This window comes from Alligator sinensis, unplaced genomic scaffold (assembly GCF_000455745.1).
Source record: "Alligator sinensis unplaced genomic scaffold, ASM45574v1 scaffold424_1, whole genome shotgun sequence".
Taxonomy (NCBI): domain Eukaryota; kingdom Metazoa; phylum Chordata; order Crocodylia; family Alligatoridae; genus Alligator; species Alligator sinensis.
Window position 1 is genome coordinate 1572026 of NW_005842113.1, and position 17072 is coordinate 1589097.

The 17072-nt window shown below is 39.3% G+C and overlaps 1 protein-coding gene across 1 annotated transcript in view; it reads left to right on the plus strand.

Moving 5' to 3' along the window:
• Nucleotides 1-17072, plus strand: part of BRWD1 (bromodomain and WD repeat domain containing 1) — a 99756-nt gene that overhangs the window by 56362 nt on the left and 26322 nt on the right. Inside the window, exons 26-36 of the mRNA XM_006024684.3 lie at nt 1627-1738; nt 5369-5430; nt 6070-6225; nt 6490-6610; nt 8756-8881; nt 9427-9502; nt 12325-12366; nt 13023-13169; nt 13935-14087; nt 14337-14503; nt 16122-16357. Of these exons, the coding sequence (XP_006024746.1) occupies nt 1627-1738; nt 5369-5430; nt 6070-6225; nt 6490-6610; nt 8756-8881; nt 9427-9502; nt 12325-12366; nt 13023-13169; nt 13935-14087; nt 14337-14503; nt 16122-16357 (1398 nt within the window). The remainder of the gene's footprint in view (nt 1-1626; nt 1739-5368; nt 5431-6069; nt 6226-6489; nt 6611-8755; nt 8882-9426; nt 9503-12324; nt 12367-13022; nt 13170-13934; nt 14088-14336; nt 14504-16121; nt 16358-17072) is intronic.

Here is a 17072-nt window from a genome sequence, read left to right on the forward strand (position 1 = left end):
CTGCCCCCCCCCCCCCCCCCCCCCCCCCCCCCCCCCCAATGGATAAGTTTGTGGGGAGGGGAGGAAGTATCACCAAAATTCACCATAGCCTCCCCTCCCAGCTCTACCGCCCGGCCTGAGCGCAGCGCAACCCAATTTCCAGCTGTGAAGAGTGTGGCTCTGTCTTCTAGCCCCAGCCCGCCCTCCCCCCTGTGCAGATCCTGGGGAAGAAGGGAAAGGCAGTGCACAGTGGGGAGCAGGGCTGTGCTGTGTTCAGGCTGGGTGGTGGCATCACTGGGAGGGGGGGCTTATGTGGGGGCTACCATGAATTTTCAGGTGCCTGCAGCCCCCCTGTAGACCTGCTCCCAGCACAGCTGCTGCCTGGTCCAAGCGTAGCCCAGCCAGTGTGCAGATCTGGGGGCACGTGCTCCAGCTCCTCACTCTCCCTCACAGCTGTCATTGTGGGTTAGGCTTTGGACCCCAAACCCCACTGCACCTGGCCTGGGAGCAGCCCCATGCCACGTCCGTCCCGCTGCTGTGCTGAGCCTCATCTCCTGCCCACCCAGTGGCTGGACATGTGGCATCTGGCCGCTCCCGGGTGGGTTGCAGCAAGGCTCAGGGCTCAAAGCCCAGCCCACAATGGCAGCTGTCTCTGACATGCACAGATGACGGGACGTGTGCCCCTGGGGCCTCCACCGGAGTGTGCACAGTGGCGGGAGCCCCCTACTGTGCCCCTGGATGAGCCGCCCAGGCTCAATCCTCCCACTTGCCTTACCCCTGCTCCTGCCTCTGCGGCACTCTGTCCGTCACCGCAGGGGCCTCGATCTGACCCCTGCCCCTTCCCTCCCCCACGGACTGACATGCTGGGCTGGAGGTGGAGCGCACCTGTTCATGCACACATGGGTTCAGCCCCTGCCAGCCTCAGATTGACTCGAGGAGGCTCTGAGATGAACCGGTTGGTGACCACTGCCCTAGACATATTTGAACAGTAAGTGTTCGGGTTGGTCCTTCCAAAAGCAACCCGAACTAAAACTGTATGAATTGCTCCCTAGAGACCTTGGTGTAACAGAATCAAGGCATAGCATTAAATGTTGTGTTTTCTTCACGCGGTTGCTTCATTACAATTCAAGCTAGTATGTTTGGATTTTATAGCTTGCAGTGATATATTTATGGTACTTTGTATAGTAGCTTGTGCTTTTATCTAATGTCACTTTTTAAAGTAAATACTTATAACTATAAACCAAAATGTTACAGTATTTAATTGAATACAAGATGGCTCTCCAATAATTAGATTTGAAACATATAGAAAAATTTATAAATTTGTAATGTTCCAGGTATAAAATCAAAGTTTTGGAGGGTGGTTTTGAATCCCCTTTGCCCTACCCCCATTGCTACAGGAAGGAATGCAGTGCCTGGGGGAGGGAGGGGTCAGGTGCCCCCTCCTGCAAATAAAAGGCAAGGGTTTTTTTTCCCATGCTGATTGGGAGAGGAAACCTTATCTTACATTTGAGTAAATACAATCATCATCAGTCTCGCCTCCTTCCCTCCCCAATTCCATCCTCATAACCTTTAGTTAGTATAAAGTTTTACGTGTTTTACTCTTGTACAAAATGCATCTAAATGAGAAACTGGTTTATTCTCTTGTAGCTGATAGATTCCGATCCATTATTGATGATGCATGGTGGTTTGGAACTGTGTTGGGGCAAGAGCCTTACCAGCCACAGTATCCAGATAGTCACTTCCAGTGTTACAGTGTTAAGTAAGTACAGAGGCTTTTTAACATTTTTATTTCCGAGGTACTGATTGTACTTATATAGATAGTCTGTACATATAAGAATATATAATTTATTTGAAGATTGTTATAGTTGACGTTTTTTTTGTTTTCGGTTTCAAGGACTGAGTGCATTACATTTGAAATTAATAATACAGTACACTTTTCATGAATAGTACTGTGCTAAAAAGAAATTATAGTTCATATTCATAGAAGAGAAATGTGTGCTTTCTATAATAATTCTCATAGATTACTAGGTTACTGAATCTTTTGTATATAGAGCAGTCAATTAAGATACTTTTATTTAAACAAAAACCTTCCAGTAGTGCAAACTAAACAAAGAGATGAGCATTTTCAGTATCTGTAGATTTGTATCAAGATGTACTGAATTGTTCTATTTTTGTGTTAGTTCTGTTTTAAATTTGACTGGTTTACTATGTGGTGATGACTCAGAGCAATTCAGAATATGAATGACATGCTCAGACATTTTAAATTCATATGTACTCATCAAGTGCAAGGTATGAAAATAAATAGTGTTATAACTACAACACATCTCAGTGTTTAATTTTAATCTTTCTTTATAATTTAAGTTGCAAAACAGGTATCTATGCTGGTTGCTCAAGTTCTTTTATCATTGTAACAGTTTTAGTTCTTGGGAAACAAGCGTGTATGGGTGGGGGGGTTTGGTTTATTTTTGGCCCCTTCATAGTGACATTTGCAGCGTATGAGAAGAGTGTACAGCTGTCAGCCTTCATTTCCCACATTCCTCTGCCCTGCATGCTGCAGCCATGTTAAATCTTTAATATATGTGCCAGCTTATTACAGGCAAAGGCTCAGGGCACTTATGATTTATTCAGCTTCATTCAGTCTAGCTAGCTAGGCAAACCCATGTGCTGCATATAAAAACCATTTGTCAACTCTTGAAAAATCTGTACTTCTAACAATCCCAGGAATGTCCTGCTCTGTCAGCATTGCTGTTCTATTTATTTATTTTACTATTCGCATGCTACTGAAGCTCCTCTAAATTTGTCTCAACTCCTCTTCTGTTGCAGCTGCCGTTCCTGCTGTCAGCAAAGAATATGCTGCTTAAGGCATGGTTAATATGTCAGACTGAAGAGACATGCAGTGATTTTGTCCCTAGCTCTGTTCACAAACTACTCTTCTTGTTTTGTGACTAAATGGCAAATTAATTGCTGCTAGTGATACTTAGCTCTCAAATATTAGTGAGACCCTGCAACATAATTTGACAGATGGGTACACTTCAACCTGTAAACAATGTCAGCATGTGATGCAAGGTTCACAAGTATTCATGGGCTCCATAGAACTGTAGTCACCTACACTTCTTAATGGGCACTGGCAAATCTGTTTTCCTTCAGTGTGCGCCCCCATTCCCCTGCTCTGAACTGGCACCCATTTGCAGGGGCTAATAGCAATCGAGAAATTCACTAATGTAAATGATGTGTATAAATGTAGACCACCAGTGTCCTTTTCATGCAGATTTGGCCAATCAGTAGTCCTTCTTTAGAAGTGACCATGTATTCCGGAAACTTTGGTCTTGTCTACACAAGAGTCTTTCTACAGCTTTAATGAAACACTTTAAAAAAAATCTATTTAAATTGGCACAAACCCCTATGTATGGACACTTAAAAAATCCATTTTACACCTGTTTTATACCGGCTTAGCTTTGCATCCATTTTTAACTAAATTTTAACTGCAATTCAGTTTTTATGGTCTCTGAGTGAATTAACCCTTTTCTAGTATTAGGTATCATGCACTTACCTGTCCCAGGATGGAAATTTATAGTTCTTAGCCCAGGACCTGAGTTACCGTACTCCTGTATGTGTTATGTTGCAGGGTCGATTGAGTTTCGGCACTTATTGATCTTTCTTCCTGGAGTCTGGCCACTCTCTTATTAAAGTACAAACGTTGTTTATTTAGCTTCAGAAAGGAAGGACTTCAGGAAAAACATACTTGCTAGGAGATTGTTTTAAAGTTTTGCCATCCCAGACTGGAGAACTTAAGCAGGTCTAACTTATTCAAAAAACGCAGGAGGCTCTTGTATCAGAAGGCTCTTGTATCAGAGTTTAGTTATTTCCCCTTGAGAGAGTGTTTCTTTTAAAATCTGTTCTCCTGTGTTTGCAGGGTCTCAGTCATTCCTGGTTAAACCAGTTTCCTAGGCTGACCAGAGACAGTCATGAGAGCTAATAGTTTGGACATTACTTCTTAACACCTCTTAATTGCTTGCTGATAGGTGTCTACCTTGAGCCATTCTTTACCTGTATCCAGACAGACCCCTATTGAGGTAAATCAATATATTCATACACTAAACACCATCCCAGTAACCGGGCCATCATACAGTATTCATAAATTATCATAGAGCAGCTCCATATCTGTCACCTTGATATTAAAGCAGGTGAAAGTTGTATGAGTTAGATGGTGCTCTAGCTTTCACTATAAGGGCTGTACTAAAAAAGTCAGTTTTATGAGCAATTTAAATACGTTGTTTTAAAAACCAATATAAATGAATTGGTGTAATTCAGATATAAAGCACATACACTGAAACAAACTGGGTCACGGTCTTCCTTGTCTTCACCATCAAAACAGTGGTGCAACTAACATCTGCATTGGTGGTTTCTTAAACCACAGGCATAAAATTGGCACAAATGCTTGGTGTAGACATGCCCTGTCTAGTTGTAAAATTGCCATGATTTTGAATAGCAAACAGCATGCAGACAAAACAGTGATATTTTCCAAAGTCTATAAACAGTTCAAAATCATTCTGAGAGGTGTAAGTTGTCGTTTTCATCTAGCATAAGCTTTACCACCACTTGGTGCTTTAGCTAATTTAAGTCAGGTTTATTAGCTATTTCACTACTGATAAAAGCTTGCAAAAATCTACAAGGATTTGTATAAATGTCATTTACTATGTTTAGGCATTCATTTAAATATTACACTCTCAGACTGCCACAGCTTCATCTTTGCTATTGCTTCCTTCTTATCTGCCTCTCAGTTGTTTCATTTTATTTTTCCTTTTCCTGTTTGTTTGTCATGATATGCTTCACCCTGTCACCACAACTGTCATTGTAATCTGTCAAATAGCCCATTTCATCATCTGTCATCTTCCAAAATGGTCAGTGGATCCTGTTTTCCAAAAACAGTCTTTCCCCTTAGTGCCATTCAGTCTAGTAAGAATATGCACGTTGTATTTCTCGTGTACTATTTATTGCCTTGTACCTTGCTCTTTGACACGTGCTTCATATCCACAAATGGGTTTTTAGCTTACTCTTGTTTTACATGTTGTTAAACTTGGAGAATGGAAAAGACATCTGTCTTTTTTTTTCTTATTTCCAAAGATTTTGTAGGTGGTTCGTGTACTGTTACCAAGGCTAGGAAGGCTATTATAATTTAAAGCTATTAAAAAAGCAAACCTTGTTTGCTGTAGCTTTGAATTTCAGGTCATGCCTTCGGCTCCTCTTCATACATGTATATATTTGTACAACAAATTTTATTAATGCCTAAAATCAGCTTTGACGGGTAAACCCCTTAAATTTGTTAGAAGGGAAACATTTCAACATTCATAATTCTAATTTTTTAAAACTTAATTTATTAATCAAACAGATGGGACAATGGCGAAATTGAAAAGCTTAGTCCGTGGGACATGGAACCGATTTCTGATAATGGTAGGTGAAAATTCATTCAAAATATTAATTCAGTTGCCCAAATCTTTCTGCAGATGTTAATGCTGGCATTTATTTTCTTAACTATATCTTTCTAGGTTCTTGCATGATACGTGTTACTGCATTGCCTGTCTATGTAGTATTTACATCCTAGACCTTTTTTTTTAATGTAAGGATACAATTGATAGGTAGAAATCACCAGATTTTTACATTAAAGCTGCTTTTGAGGAGAAGTAAGTTGAAGGGAGGAAGTAAAAGAAGCTACAATACCATCTTAGTTCTTACATGAGAGGATAGGTAGTGTAAGAGTGGTGTTGTAGCTACGATGGACCTGAAATTGTGAGGGGTACAAGGATTTCTTAGGGTGATATCTTACCAGCCCAACTATGTAGTTGGGATAAAGTTGGACAAGCTTTCAGATGCAAGACATTCTTCCTCAGGTCTCTGAAAGGGTAGGACACTCTAAAAACTCAGCAAAGCAGCTTGCTTCTGAACAACCCTGGCATCAAACTCTCTTCTGCTGGTACAAGGCAACATTTTACAGTATTAGAAATTTAGAAAGCACATAATTTATTAAAGTATTTTTATTCTTCTTTCCCTTTTCCTCCCTACCCCGATCCCAATTTCCCTTTTAAATTTTAGTTGACCAACCTGAAGAATTAGGGGCTAGTGTTTCTGTAACTTCTGGAGAAATGGAGAAGCTACTGTACAAACCTCAAGAAGGTGAATGGGGAAAGAAATCTCGGGATGAAGCATCTGAACGGATAATCAGTGGTATTGATCAGCTTCTGACACTTGGTGAGAACACAGAAAATGAGTCATTTTCTCATAGAAGTGAAGCAGTAAGCAGTCTGAGATTAAATGACAATTCTTTTAAATCTATTTCGGGCAAAGTACTGTAGTTACATGCATAACTTCTGTAATCTGAAATAGGCTTAATATGTCAATACATAGTTGTCAAAATTACAGTGATAGTGATTAAATGTTTTGTATTGAAGATCCATGCTTCTATAGGCCTTCAGTTAACCCAACTAAGCTAACTGAAATATTATTTCCTGACAGACATTTCAGCACCATTTGCTGGTCCAGTTGACCTTTGTACATATCCTAAGTATTGTACGGTGATAGCTTATCCAACGGACCTTAACACTATTCGGACAAGACTAATCAACCGGTTTTACAGGTTAGTGTAAATTAGCAATAAAAAGGAGGGAGAACATAATTTTTATTAAGTTTATATAATGTTACTAAAATCTAGCCTTTTTGGAAAAGGCTCCAGTTGGGAAAATTTTCTATTTATAGACACTGTGAATGGCAATGTGCCAGTGAGTGTAAATGAACTGTGAGCATGAATTTTAAGGCATTGATGCATATTATTAGTGCTTTTCTAAAAAGCAGGTGGCATTTAAGAAAAACAGTTGAGCTTTTTTCCCCAAATGCATTTTTACTTGGATGGTTAAATGATTTTAATAGTCTCCTGTAGACAAGTGGATTGGAAGATGTTGACTGCCACTAGTTTTGAACGTTGGAGAAATATTAAACTAGAAATAAATTTAAAGATTCCAGCATGTAAGCAGATAAGCAGGCAGTGAGATTTTTATTAATCCTTCCTTTGCTTGAGATTAGTAAATCATTCTTTTGGTTTAGAAATCTATCTGTCTGTGGAGCAAAATGATAAACAATGGAAGCCATTGCTACACTGTGGTTCATTTTAATGATCTTGTTGGGCTCCAGATTTAGATGTGGTTTATACACACACATGTTGCATTTCTATCAAAAGAATCACTGCTGTACTGGTAAAAACTAGGAGCATATAAGTGAGCATTCAGTTCCTCCCAGAGAAAATGTCACCTCTGGAAAAAAAAGATCTTCCAGGTTGACATCTAGATCTCCCCTGAAAGAGATTGTCTTGCAGAAATGAGGGCCTGTACACTGATTGCTACTTGACTTGACTTGTCTGTGGGAGCAGAGCAGAGGAGCAGCTGCTCATTGCCTGCTCCCTGTCTCGGGAAGCATGGGGCATCTGTTCCCTCTGCCCTCCTCCTCTCCCCGCCAGCCCAGAAATATGAAGAGTGGCATAACCACTGCTCCCCATGCCTTTTCCAGACAGGGATTACTCCTAACTGTGGGGAGGCATGAGGAGCAGGTTGCTAGCTGCACTGTTCCCTCTCTTGGAAAGGTTACTAGCCGCAGAAATTTCTCAGAAATATGCAGCACTAGAAACGAATGCCTGTTTGTATCCAGGGTATGTCCCTGTGTGAAGAATGAAATAAATCAGGGGTCTCAATCTTTTGGCCCCGTAGGCCAGCTAAGTGATTGGCCAATATGCAGGCTGGATGGCCCTGTACTGCCTCTGCTTGCCCTGCACCACCTCTACTTGGCCCTGATTGGTCATGTGTCACATTAGTTGGCCCCACGTGCTCAGTGTAGTAGTGCATAGGGCTGCACTATCCAACCTTCAGGGCTATCTGCCTGGGTTCAGAAATTTGACAGCAGGTGAGCAGCAATTAGCTGCCATTGTTCCCCCACTGCCAGGTTTTTGGACCCATCAGGATCCCTGCAGGCTAGAACACATGGCTTCACAGTATAGATATGGCCTCTGGGCTAGAATCTGAGCCCTGAAATACATGATTTAAGGCAGACTGCTAGGTAGATTTGCACTTCGTAGACTTAACTAAATCATCAGAGATGTAGCATAAGCTTTTGTGAACCTGAATGTACTTCATCAGATGAACTTAGTACGTTAGATTTTCAAATCTTGTGGTGTCAGAAGCCTATGCTGATTTATCTCATGTTTACATATAGAGGGGGGAAACCCCCCCGGATGTTGTGGGTATTTTCTCTAGAAGTGATTTGATGACTAACCCATAGGAGGCTGGAGTCAACAAATATATTTTTATGCAAGTTATGATTTAATTTTAATGTAATTTTATCTGAATTTGCATTTTATTAATTAACTCATTAATTGAGATTGCTTATGTGTTTATAAAATGGTTCAAATGTGAAAGACTGTTATTATAGTATTTAAGAGTGGCAGATAGATGATTGAGGAAAACATGCAGTTCTGCCAAGAATATGTTCAATTATATGTATTATCAAAACCAAAAATAAGAGCAAGTACAAGGAACTACTGGTCACTTGGTTTAATTTAGAATATCTTCTGCTTTCTTGTGAGTTTAATTTTAATTGGGTAATTTTAACAGGGGTTTCATCTGCTTAAATTGGGAGTTTCAGTGAGTGAGTTGTAACAAGCAGCAATTTACTTTCTGTTATTTATTTCATCCCTTCATTTTAACATTAAAAGTTTACTGTGTTTTATACTTTAAAGGAGAATCTCTGCATTGGTTTGGGAAGTGAGGTATATTGAAAGTAATGCCAGGACCTTCAATGAACCTGGAAGTGCTATTACTAGAGCTGCTAAGAAGATCACTACACAGCTCTTAAAGTTCATCAAGTAAGCAGTATTTTAGTCTAAATAGTAGCTCAACACATATGTTATTACCTAAGGAAGATATTGTACTTGAATATCATTTTAATTTAAATCTTGCTCTTTAGTTTGCAGTGAAGAATAGATGAAAGTCTTTAAAAACTCTTCTAAATCTGAACCACTTTCTGAACTGCTGAGGAACTTTAACACATTAAGGCTTTTTTAAAAGTTAGAGGACATGTTTAGCACTCCTATCTAATCACCATTTACTGATGCTCAAGTTGTGGAAAAGTCTCTATTCCCCAAAATGGTCTGATCTACTGTCTGTTTTTTGTTCCACCCTATCTTCACCCTGAATATAATTTATTAGCCATTTAGAGGTAGTTTATTTCTTTGCCATCGAGCACATACGTAGAATTTCCCTATTTCAGCGACATGTCTGAACTGGTCCAATTGGGATATAGTGCTGTTCTTCACATTCTGAAGAAACCAACATTAAGCTGTGCTAGTTCATCCAGATCAAAGTCTAGTAAGTGTCAGCTGCATTTTTTCACATTCTTCTTGTTTTACAGTGATGAGGATTGTACAGATATTTTTGAACTTCATAGTGTAACAGAAGATGAACAAGACTGTCTTGATGATGATCTGGTAACAAACTTATGTTGTTGATTTTTATTTTTTTAAATAAATGGTTGAAAAAAAGCTTTTTAACAGTGACGGGGAGTATAGTTAACTATTTATTGTTAATGGTAAGAATGGTTTTAAAATTTAAAGTACTCCTTTAATCTTCTGTAATTGAACAGCGCATAGACATACTATACTTGTATGTAGCCATGTATCTGAATATAATTTAGATAATAGTCTGACCACTCATTCAAACTGACGTACAATTTGAGGAAGTTAAGATGTGGTGTGGTGGGATGAAATCAAATATTAGTTTTTCATTTACTGTGTGTTAAATTTACACACACACTTTTCATGTTGAATATACATTTTGCCAGTAATCACGACATTATTTGGTGTATACTTCCTTCTGTCATGGTGTGTGTAGTATTATTTAAAATACCCTACTTATGCCCATAATAATTTCATAGATTTCATAGACATTAGGGCTGGAAGGGACCTCGGAAGATCATCGAGTCCAGCCCCCTGCCCAAAGGGCAGGAAGTTAGCTGGGGTCATAGGATCCCAGCAAGATAAGTGTCCAATTACTCTTGAAGGTGTTCAGTGTAGGTGCTTGAACCACTTCCGATGGCAGGCTGTTCCAGACCTTGGGGGCTCGGACAGTAAAGAAATTCATCCTTCTGTCCAGCCTGAATCGGTTTTGCAGTAGTTTGTAACCATTCGACCTTGTCATCCCTTGGGGCGCTCTGGTGAACAAACATTCCCTCAGATACTGGTGGTCACCCCTGATAAACTTATAGGTGGCCATCAGATCACCCCATAGCCTGTGCTTTTCCAGGCTAAAGAGCCCCATAGATCTCACCCTGTTGTCATAAGGTCTGTTTTCCTGACCTCTGATCATGCGCGTGGCTCTTCTCTGGACTCTCTCAAGCTTCTCCACATCCTTTTTGAATTGTGGGGCCCAAAACTGGACGCAGTACTCCATCTGCAGCCTCACCAAGGTTGAGTACAAGGGGAGAATGACGTCCCGGGATTTGCTTGAGAAGCATCTATGGATGCAAGCCAGCGTTTTGGTCGCTTTACTAATTTATTCATTACACAAGTTGAATTGTTTTGAATTTGGGGGTATAGTTTTTTCTTTTGCAAAAAAAAAATGGTGTAGTTGCTCTGTATTTATACAATAGTGTAAAAGCAAGTAGTAAAAATGTGGCTAGAATTGTATAGTTAAACAGTTGCTTAGTATATTTACATTAACACTTTTGCTCTGAGCCAAACAAGAAAACTGATCGTGATTTGATCTATTGCATCAAGATTACATTATGCATTGTGAAAATATGCAGCTCAGGTGTCTGAGAACAGAGGAAAATAATGCATTGATTTTTAAAGTTAGGAGGTATTAATAGGCATATGTAGTAGCACATATGGAGCACTACTTCCTATGTCAGTAATATTGACTCAGACATAAGTAACATATTACTTTTGCCAAATGGTCTGTTTTAAACAGTGATCTCTAAAAAGAACTTCAGCAAAATACTGAAAAGCACTTGTGTTGTTTTGAGGGCTTGGGCCATGGCATATTTAAATTGAATCCGTAAGTGACTCTGAGATTTAAAACCATGAAAAACACTTGTCAGACATTACCACTGGCAGAATTATGGCTCTTAAGTTGTCTTAGCAGAATTTGAAAAGCTCTAAGATTCTTTGTTTGCCAGGTACTGATTTTAGAAGCTCTCTAGCTTCCAATTTTTGTAATTGGTTATGTTCAGGGCCTGGTTTAAATTGAGAGCCCAGCTCACTAATATTGTGGCCTGATCATGGCAGGGGCCACTGTTTTCGCACCCAGATTGTGGTGCACTGCACTCCTTGGTTGTTCCCGTTTGCTGAAAGCATTACCTAGCCAGCAGCAAAATTGTAGCAACCCAGGGGAGGGGGGAAGAGTCGCAAAAGGGACGGGGAAGAAAGAGCTTGGGGATGGGGAGGGAAGGGGCTTTTTGCTCCTCCATGAGGGAAAACTGGGGCACTGGGGTTGTTGGGCACCTGAGATCTACCTTGGTAGATGGCCTTGACACTGGGTAGGAGAATGGCTGTTCCTCTCCTTTACCTGCCTGGAGGAGCAAACAGCCCATCCCCTACCCATCCTCAAACTCTCTCCTTTCCTTGCCCTTTTGCAATCTTTTCCCCCCTTTCCTGGACTGCTAGGCTTTTGCTGCTGCCTGGGGAATGCTTTCCCCAGCCTGCAGCAGCGATCTTATTGCAACAAAACGCCATTAACATGGCCACTTGCTGGGGAACTCTCCAGCAAGCAGCCATACTGTGACATTTTGGTGCAAATAGCATTTTTCGTGAAAAACACTTGGTTGCCTGATTGTCATGAAAATTGCAAAATTGCAATTTCAATCAGGCCTTAGTTATATTGAGCTCTGGGTTATATAATAAGGCACCCTTCTATATAAAAGCATTTTACAAGATATTCCAAAAATGAAAGTGTTCCTCTGATGAAGCCTTGGTGTAAGCCTATATTTTAGGAAGCGTAGCATTGTGGAACCCAGTCTTATTCTCCCATTCATGTTCAGGGAAAGGAGCTGCAGGCAAGAATGCTTGATAATGATATAAATTTAGGATCTTAATTAAATCACTTAATCTGAGGGCCCATTGAAGGGAGCATTATTTCCTTTCATGTTTCCTTTTGTCCTGTTAAATTGTTAAATTTTCTGTAATGCCTATTACAGTAGTATTGTATGTACATTTTAATATAATATCAGTTCAATGGCATCTGCTGCTTTTGAGCATTTACTGTCTATTTTACTTTGTGAGTGGTTTTCAAAGTTGTCTGGTCTGTGTTATAGGACAAGAAATGTCTTCCAAGGACTTCATACAGAAGAAGAAAAGTGAGTTGGCCTGTCCTTACCTTTTAATATTAAAAACAGTGCTGTGAGGAAAAGAAAAGTTAAAAATGAGAACTGTAGTTAGCAGAAAGAGTAATGAAGTAGCAGAGCAATACTAAGTTTTGTAATGTAATATGTCTCAACTTTCTTGATGCTAATTGCAAATAATTGGATACCAGTCTTTTGAACACTTCTTCAGCTACAATGTGTAATTCTTCAATTAAGTAATAAAGCTGGACTTGTGATACCTGTATTGTTCATTGCAACATACGTAATACATAACTTAATGTAAGCCATTAGAATTACCAAGAAATAACGAGGAAAACAGGACTGATTTTTACCCAGTGGTCAGAGTGAGCTCTTGCAAAGCAGTTCACAGGAAAACAGCATCTTTCCATACACTGTCCTATACATAAGATCATGGCTTGCCTACAGGATCAAGTAACAAAGGGAAATTGTAAGGGAGAAAATTGTTCAACATTTGCCTAACTTAGTAATAGAAAGGGGTAGATAGTGTTGCATGTTTTGCAGAATTCCTTCGATCTAAAATGATTTCCTTGTAGTTTATGCATTTTTAAAGTGTATTTAAAAATATGACTGAAATTATTTTTATAAGCTGTTTTTTCATAAGATGGCAGAATAATCTGTTTTCTTTTAAGGGACGGGCTTTGAAGAGGAGAAAAAATATAAAAGTCAACTATGATGAAAATAGTTGGAAGAAACAGTGTATGGAACTAGTGAATTTAGTTTTCCAATGTGAAGATTCTGAGCCTTTTAGACAACCTGTTGATTTGGATCAATATCCTGTACGTGGTCCTTCATAAATTATAAGTATTTAGTTATCTAATCATTTCCCTTTTTACTAATATAGCATTCATACCATATCAAAAGCCCTCTCTACATCTGAGCTCTTGAAAGCTGGTAGCTGTATTCTGCAGTCTCAGTCTAGAACTGTAGAAAACTGTTTTTGTCCTTAAATATGAACTGTGTGCTCTTTTTCATCGAGACAGCATCTCTAAAAGCAGGCTTTTTGTGACTTCTTTTCTAAATTCCTAACTCTAACTACCTGTATACTATGGGGTGAGAGACTGTGTTGCATGTCCGGCTGTGCACCACTGCACTCCCCCTGCCCCTTCCCTCCAGCTCTGTGTCTGGCCACCGGGATATTAAAGAAGTTGCTAAAAGTTATTAGAAAAAATGTATTTAAAGTTTGAAAACCCCTGAACTAAAGCATATGCTCTGACAGACTCAATCAACTCTGTTCCACGCTGTAATTACAGTGTGTCAGAGTAGCATCTCCACACATGTACAGAAATCCTCAGGTTGGTTAGTTAAAGTTAGTCTCCAAGGTGTTACCATGCCCTGCCTTCTATTTTTTAAATGCAGGCAGAGTTTTGTGTGCATCTGGGTGAGGCTGAACTTACTCGTAAGTTTCAACTCTAGAAATGCTAAATACTGTCCTGGGGTTGAGGAATTCAAAGTCTTTAGGCCAAAGTCGAAGACTTGACCCTGCCTAAATAGAAATTTCCAGCATTATCTTTTTCATTTTTCTCTCCTTTTTTTCACCCTAGGACTACAGAGAAATTATAGACACTCCAATGGATTTTGGTACAGTGAAGGAGACGCTGGAAGCTGGAAATTATGATACCCCAATGGAGCTGTGTAAAGATATAAGACTGATATTTAGCAATGCAAAATCTTACACGCCAAACAAAAAATCAAAGGTAACTTTTTATACACTAAACTTCATATTGGTCAGAGTGGCATAGACTTCATTTTGAGTTTGGTTGTATATCAGTGATTTTTTTATTTTTTAACTATCACTGTGGGGGAAGGCAAAATTGTTAAGGATGATCTTATGTTCGAGTTGCTATCAGTCTTCCTATAGAAGTTCTTTCCAGTAGATTCTTGAATGCTTTAGAGAATGCTCAAGTTACTGTTAAGAGATTTTGTAATTCAAAACTGTCTTTTAGATTTATAGTATGACTTTGAGACTGTCAGCACTGTTTGAGGAAAAAATTAGAAGAATCATCTCTGATTTCAAAACTGGTCAAAAACACAATGAAAGAGTAAGAAGAAGCCAGAGATACAAGAAGCGGTTGCATAGTGCTCCTGTACAGCATCCTAGCAAAACGTTCAGGTAAATAGACTAGAAAATGCCTGGATTTGGCATTTACTGTGGTGATCAAAATATCACATGCTTGTTTATGTTCAGTTTTGCAGATGAAAGCATGATCTCAACATATTACTCATTTAATAAAATTAACTTATATTGAAAATATTTCAATACATAATTTGTCTCAAATCAGTGAACACTTACAAGAAATATTCCCTTTTGTTTCATAGTTTTTGTACTGTGTGAGAATGAATAAAAAGTTGACCAGTTGTTTTAAATGCAGCGGTTTAGCCAGAAAACTAAAAAATTAAGCTAACTGAAATAAATATATTTAACTGAAAATTTAATTACACCTTTTATAATCTGATAAAAAGTGTATGGTTATGTAATGGGTAACATACATTTACCACGTGCATATAATAGGAAGCCAGTTATTCTCTCTCTCAGAGCATGCGGTTGGTAGCATACAGTAGGATTTAGCTAAGAATGCCAAAAAATGTCTTGGCATTCATATAGTGCAACATGATTTACTCCTGGTATTCTTCCAAACTTTGTGTAGTGATGGGGGAAGAAGTCTGTAAAAGTCAAAACTGTTTGTTTGAGAATTCCCTTTTCTGTTGCTACTCAACAGTACTTCCTGTGGCAGCAGAAGCAATCGATTATATTGGTAAAGAAAGACCTGTATTTCCTTATTTCTCATGAACAGTGAGCTGTTCTCATCTCTTATTGCTAGAGTTTGTCTGGCAAGTGGCAGGTGCTCTGACTTTAAAAAAACAAACAAACAACCCCCCCCCCCCCCAAAAAAAAAACCCAAACAAACAAAAACCCCTTATCTTTTATTTTCAATCTGCCCCTCTTCTATCAAATGGAACAGGTGGCAGCATGAAATAAACATGCATCAGAGGCAGGCAGTATTTCAGCTGGTTTCCTCCTACTTATAGAGGAGTTGTGAGAGTCGTCTTCACAGGTCAGAGACCTGCACTCAACCAAGAATAGGGTTTCTTGAGATAAATGGGGACTCATTCCCCACTTCAGCAGAGTGCAAAGAATGCTTGTAATATGGGTCAGGAAATTGCAGGGCCTCTTTTGATCAGACCAAGTACATGTCAACCCTTACCAAGACGATACCTGGATAAATATCTAGAAAAGTCTTCTGGGAGAGCCTGTACACTGAAGGAACCAAATTACAATTTAATCCTAAAGTTAGGTGCTTTCTTCTCTGAGCAAGCAAATTCTTGTCAGGATTCTAGGGATACTTGGATTACTTGTTTAACACGTGGCCGTTCTTTCTCTTGGATTTTCCTGCTTAGAAGATATTGCAGTGCTACAACATTGATACTGAGCTGTGTCTGTTGCGTATACCTAGGTAGAGAGTAACATGGCCAATTACCTTGCTCTAAGGTGCTACCTTGCTGGGCCTTCTACCCATTATACCTATTATCTATGTCTGGAGAACTCTGATGTATGAGGGTTTTAATTCATATAGGTGGTACTGTTGTAACTGATGAGGATTCTATGCTATAACAAAAATCTAAAAGCTGCTATTACAGCTGTGTGAAAAATAGGATTTTTGTTTTAACTTGTTCTTAATCTTTTTGTATTTTTACATTTGTATATTGTTTTATTCCCACTGTTTGGCTAGAAATTTGAAGCAGAAACCATTAAAATCTCAGGCAAAAATTGAATCTGAACAGGAAGATTCTTCTACTCAACCTACCTCAAGCAGAGAGACCTGTATTGTAAGCCATAAAATAAATGCTAGCAACTGTGCTCACAGTTCTTCCGGTGAATCTTCTGATTCTGCTTGTATTACATCATTTGAAAGGAGTGGGAGAGCTAAAGCTGCAACACTAACGCATCGTTCAACATTGTCATCAGGTGAGGAATGAAATATCTATCTGGGAATTTTGCTGACATGTGAATCTTGGCAATATAGTTTTTTTTTTTAAGTACAAAAGTAAAAAATATTATTTTTTTCAGCTGTTAGATTTTAGATTAAAAAGTCTTAATGTAAATCAGGGGTGTCAAACATATGACCTGTGGGCCAGATCTAGCCCATGGTCTGGCCTATGGGTCTCTGATTGACCTTACCTGTGCTGCATGTGATTTAGGGACCTGGCACAGGGTGCATGCTGTGCACCCTTAAGTCAGTCCTGAGCACTGGCTCTGGCAGCCCAGTCAGGCTCCCAGATTGGCTCAGAGACCCTCATCTGTCCCCAAGGGCCAAATGAATTGATACCTCTGAGGGCAATCATGATAAAGTAAACAAAGGCCGGCCTCTTAAAACGGCTTCTGTAGAAAAATCTTCTGTAATAGAATTTGGAAACTTGAGAAGTGTTTTGATTTCATGTTGTATTGTTAGAATTTTTCTATTTTTAAAGATGTAAAATGCAGTTTCTTTTAAATTAAAATTACTGCAAAGTCAGTTCTAGGGGGAACCTTGCCAGTAAAAAGAGTTTTCATCTCAAAGGAGCAGAGTTGTTTTAGTAGTTGCACCTGCACCTTCCACCTTTCATGGTAATGACTCCATGGGGATTCATTGCAGAACTAAATGGATCCTTGGGGACGGTGATGTGAAGAAGCTGATCATTGA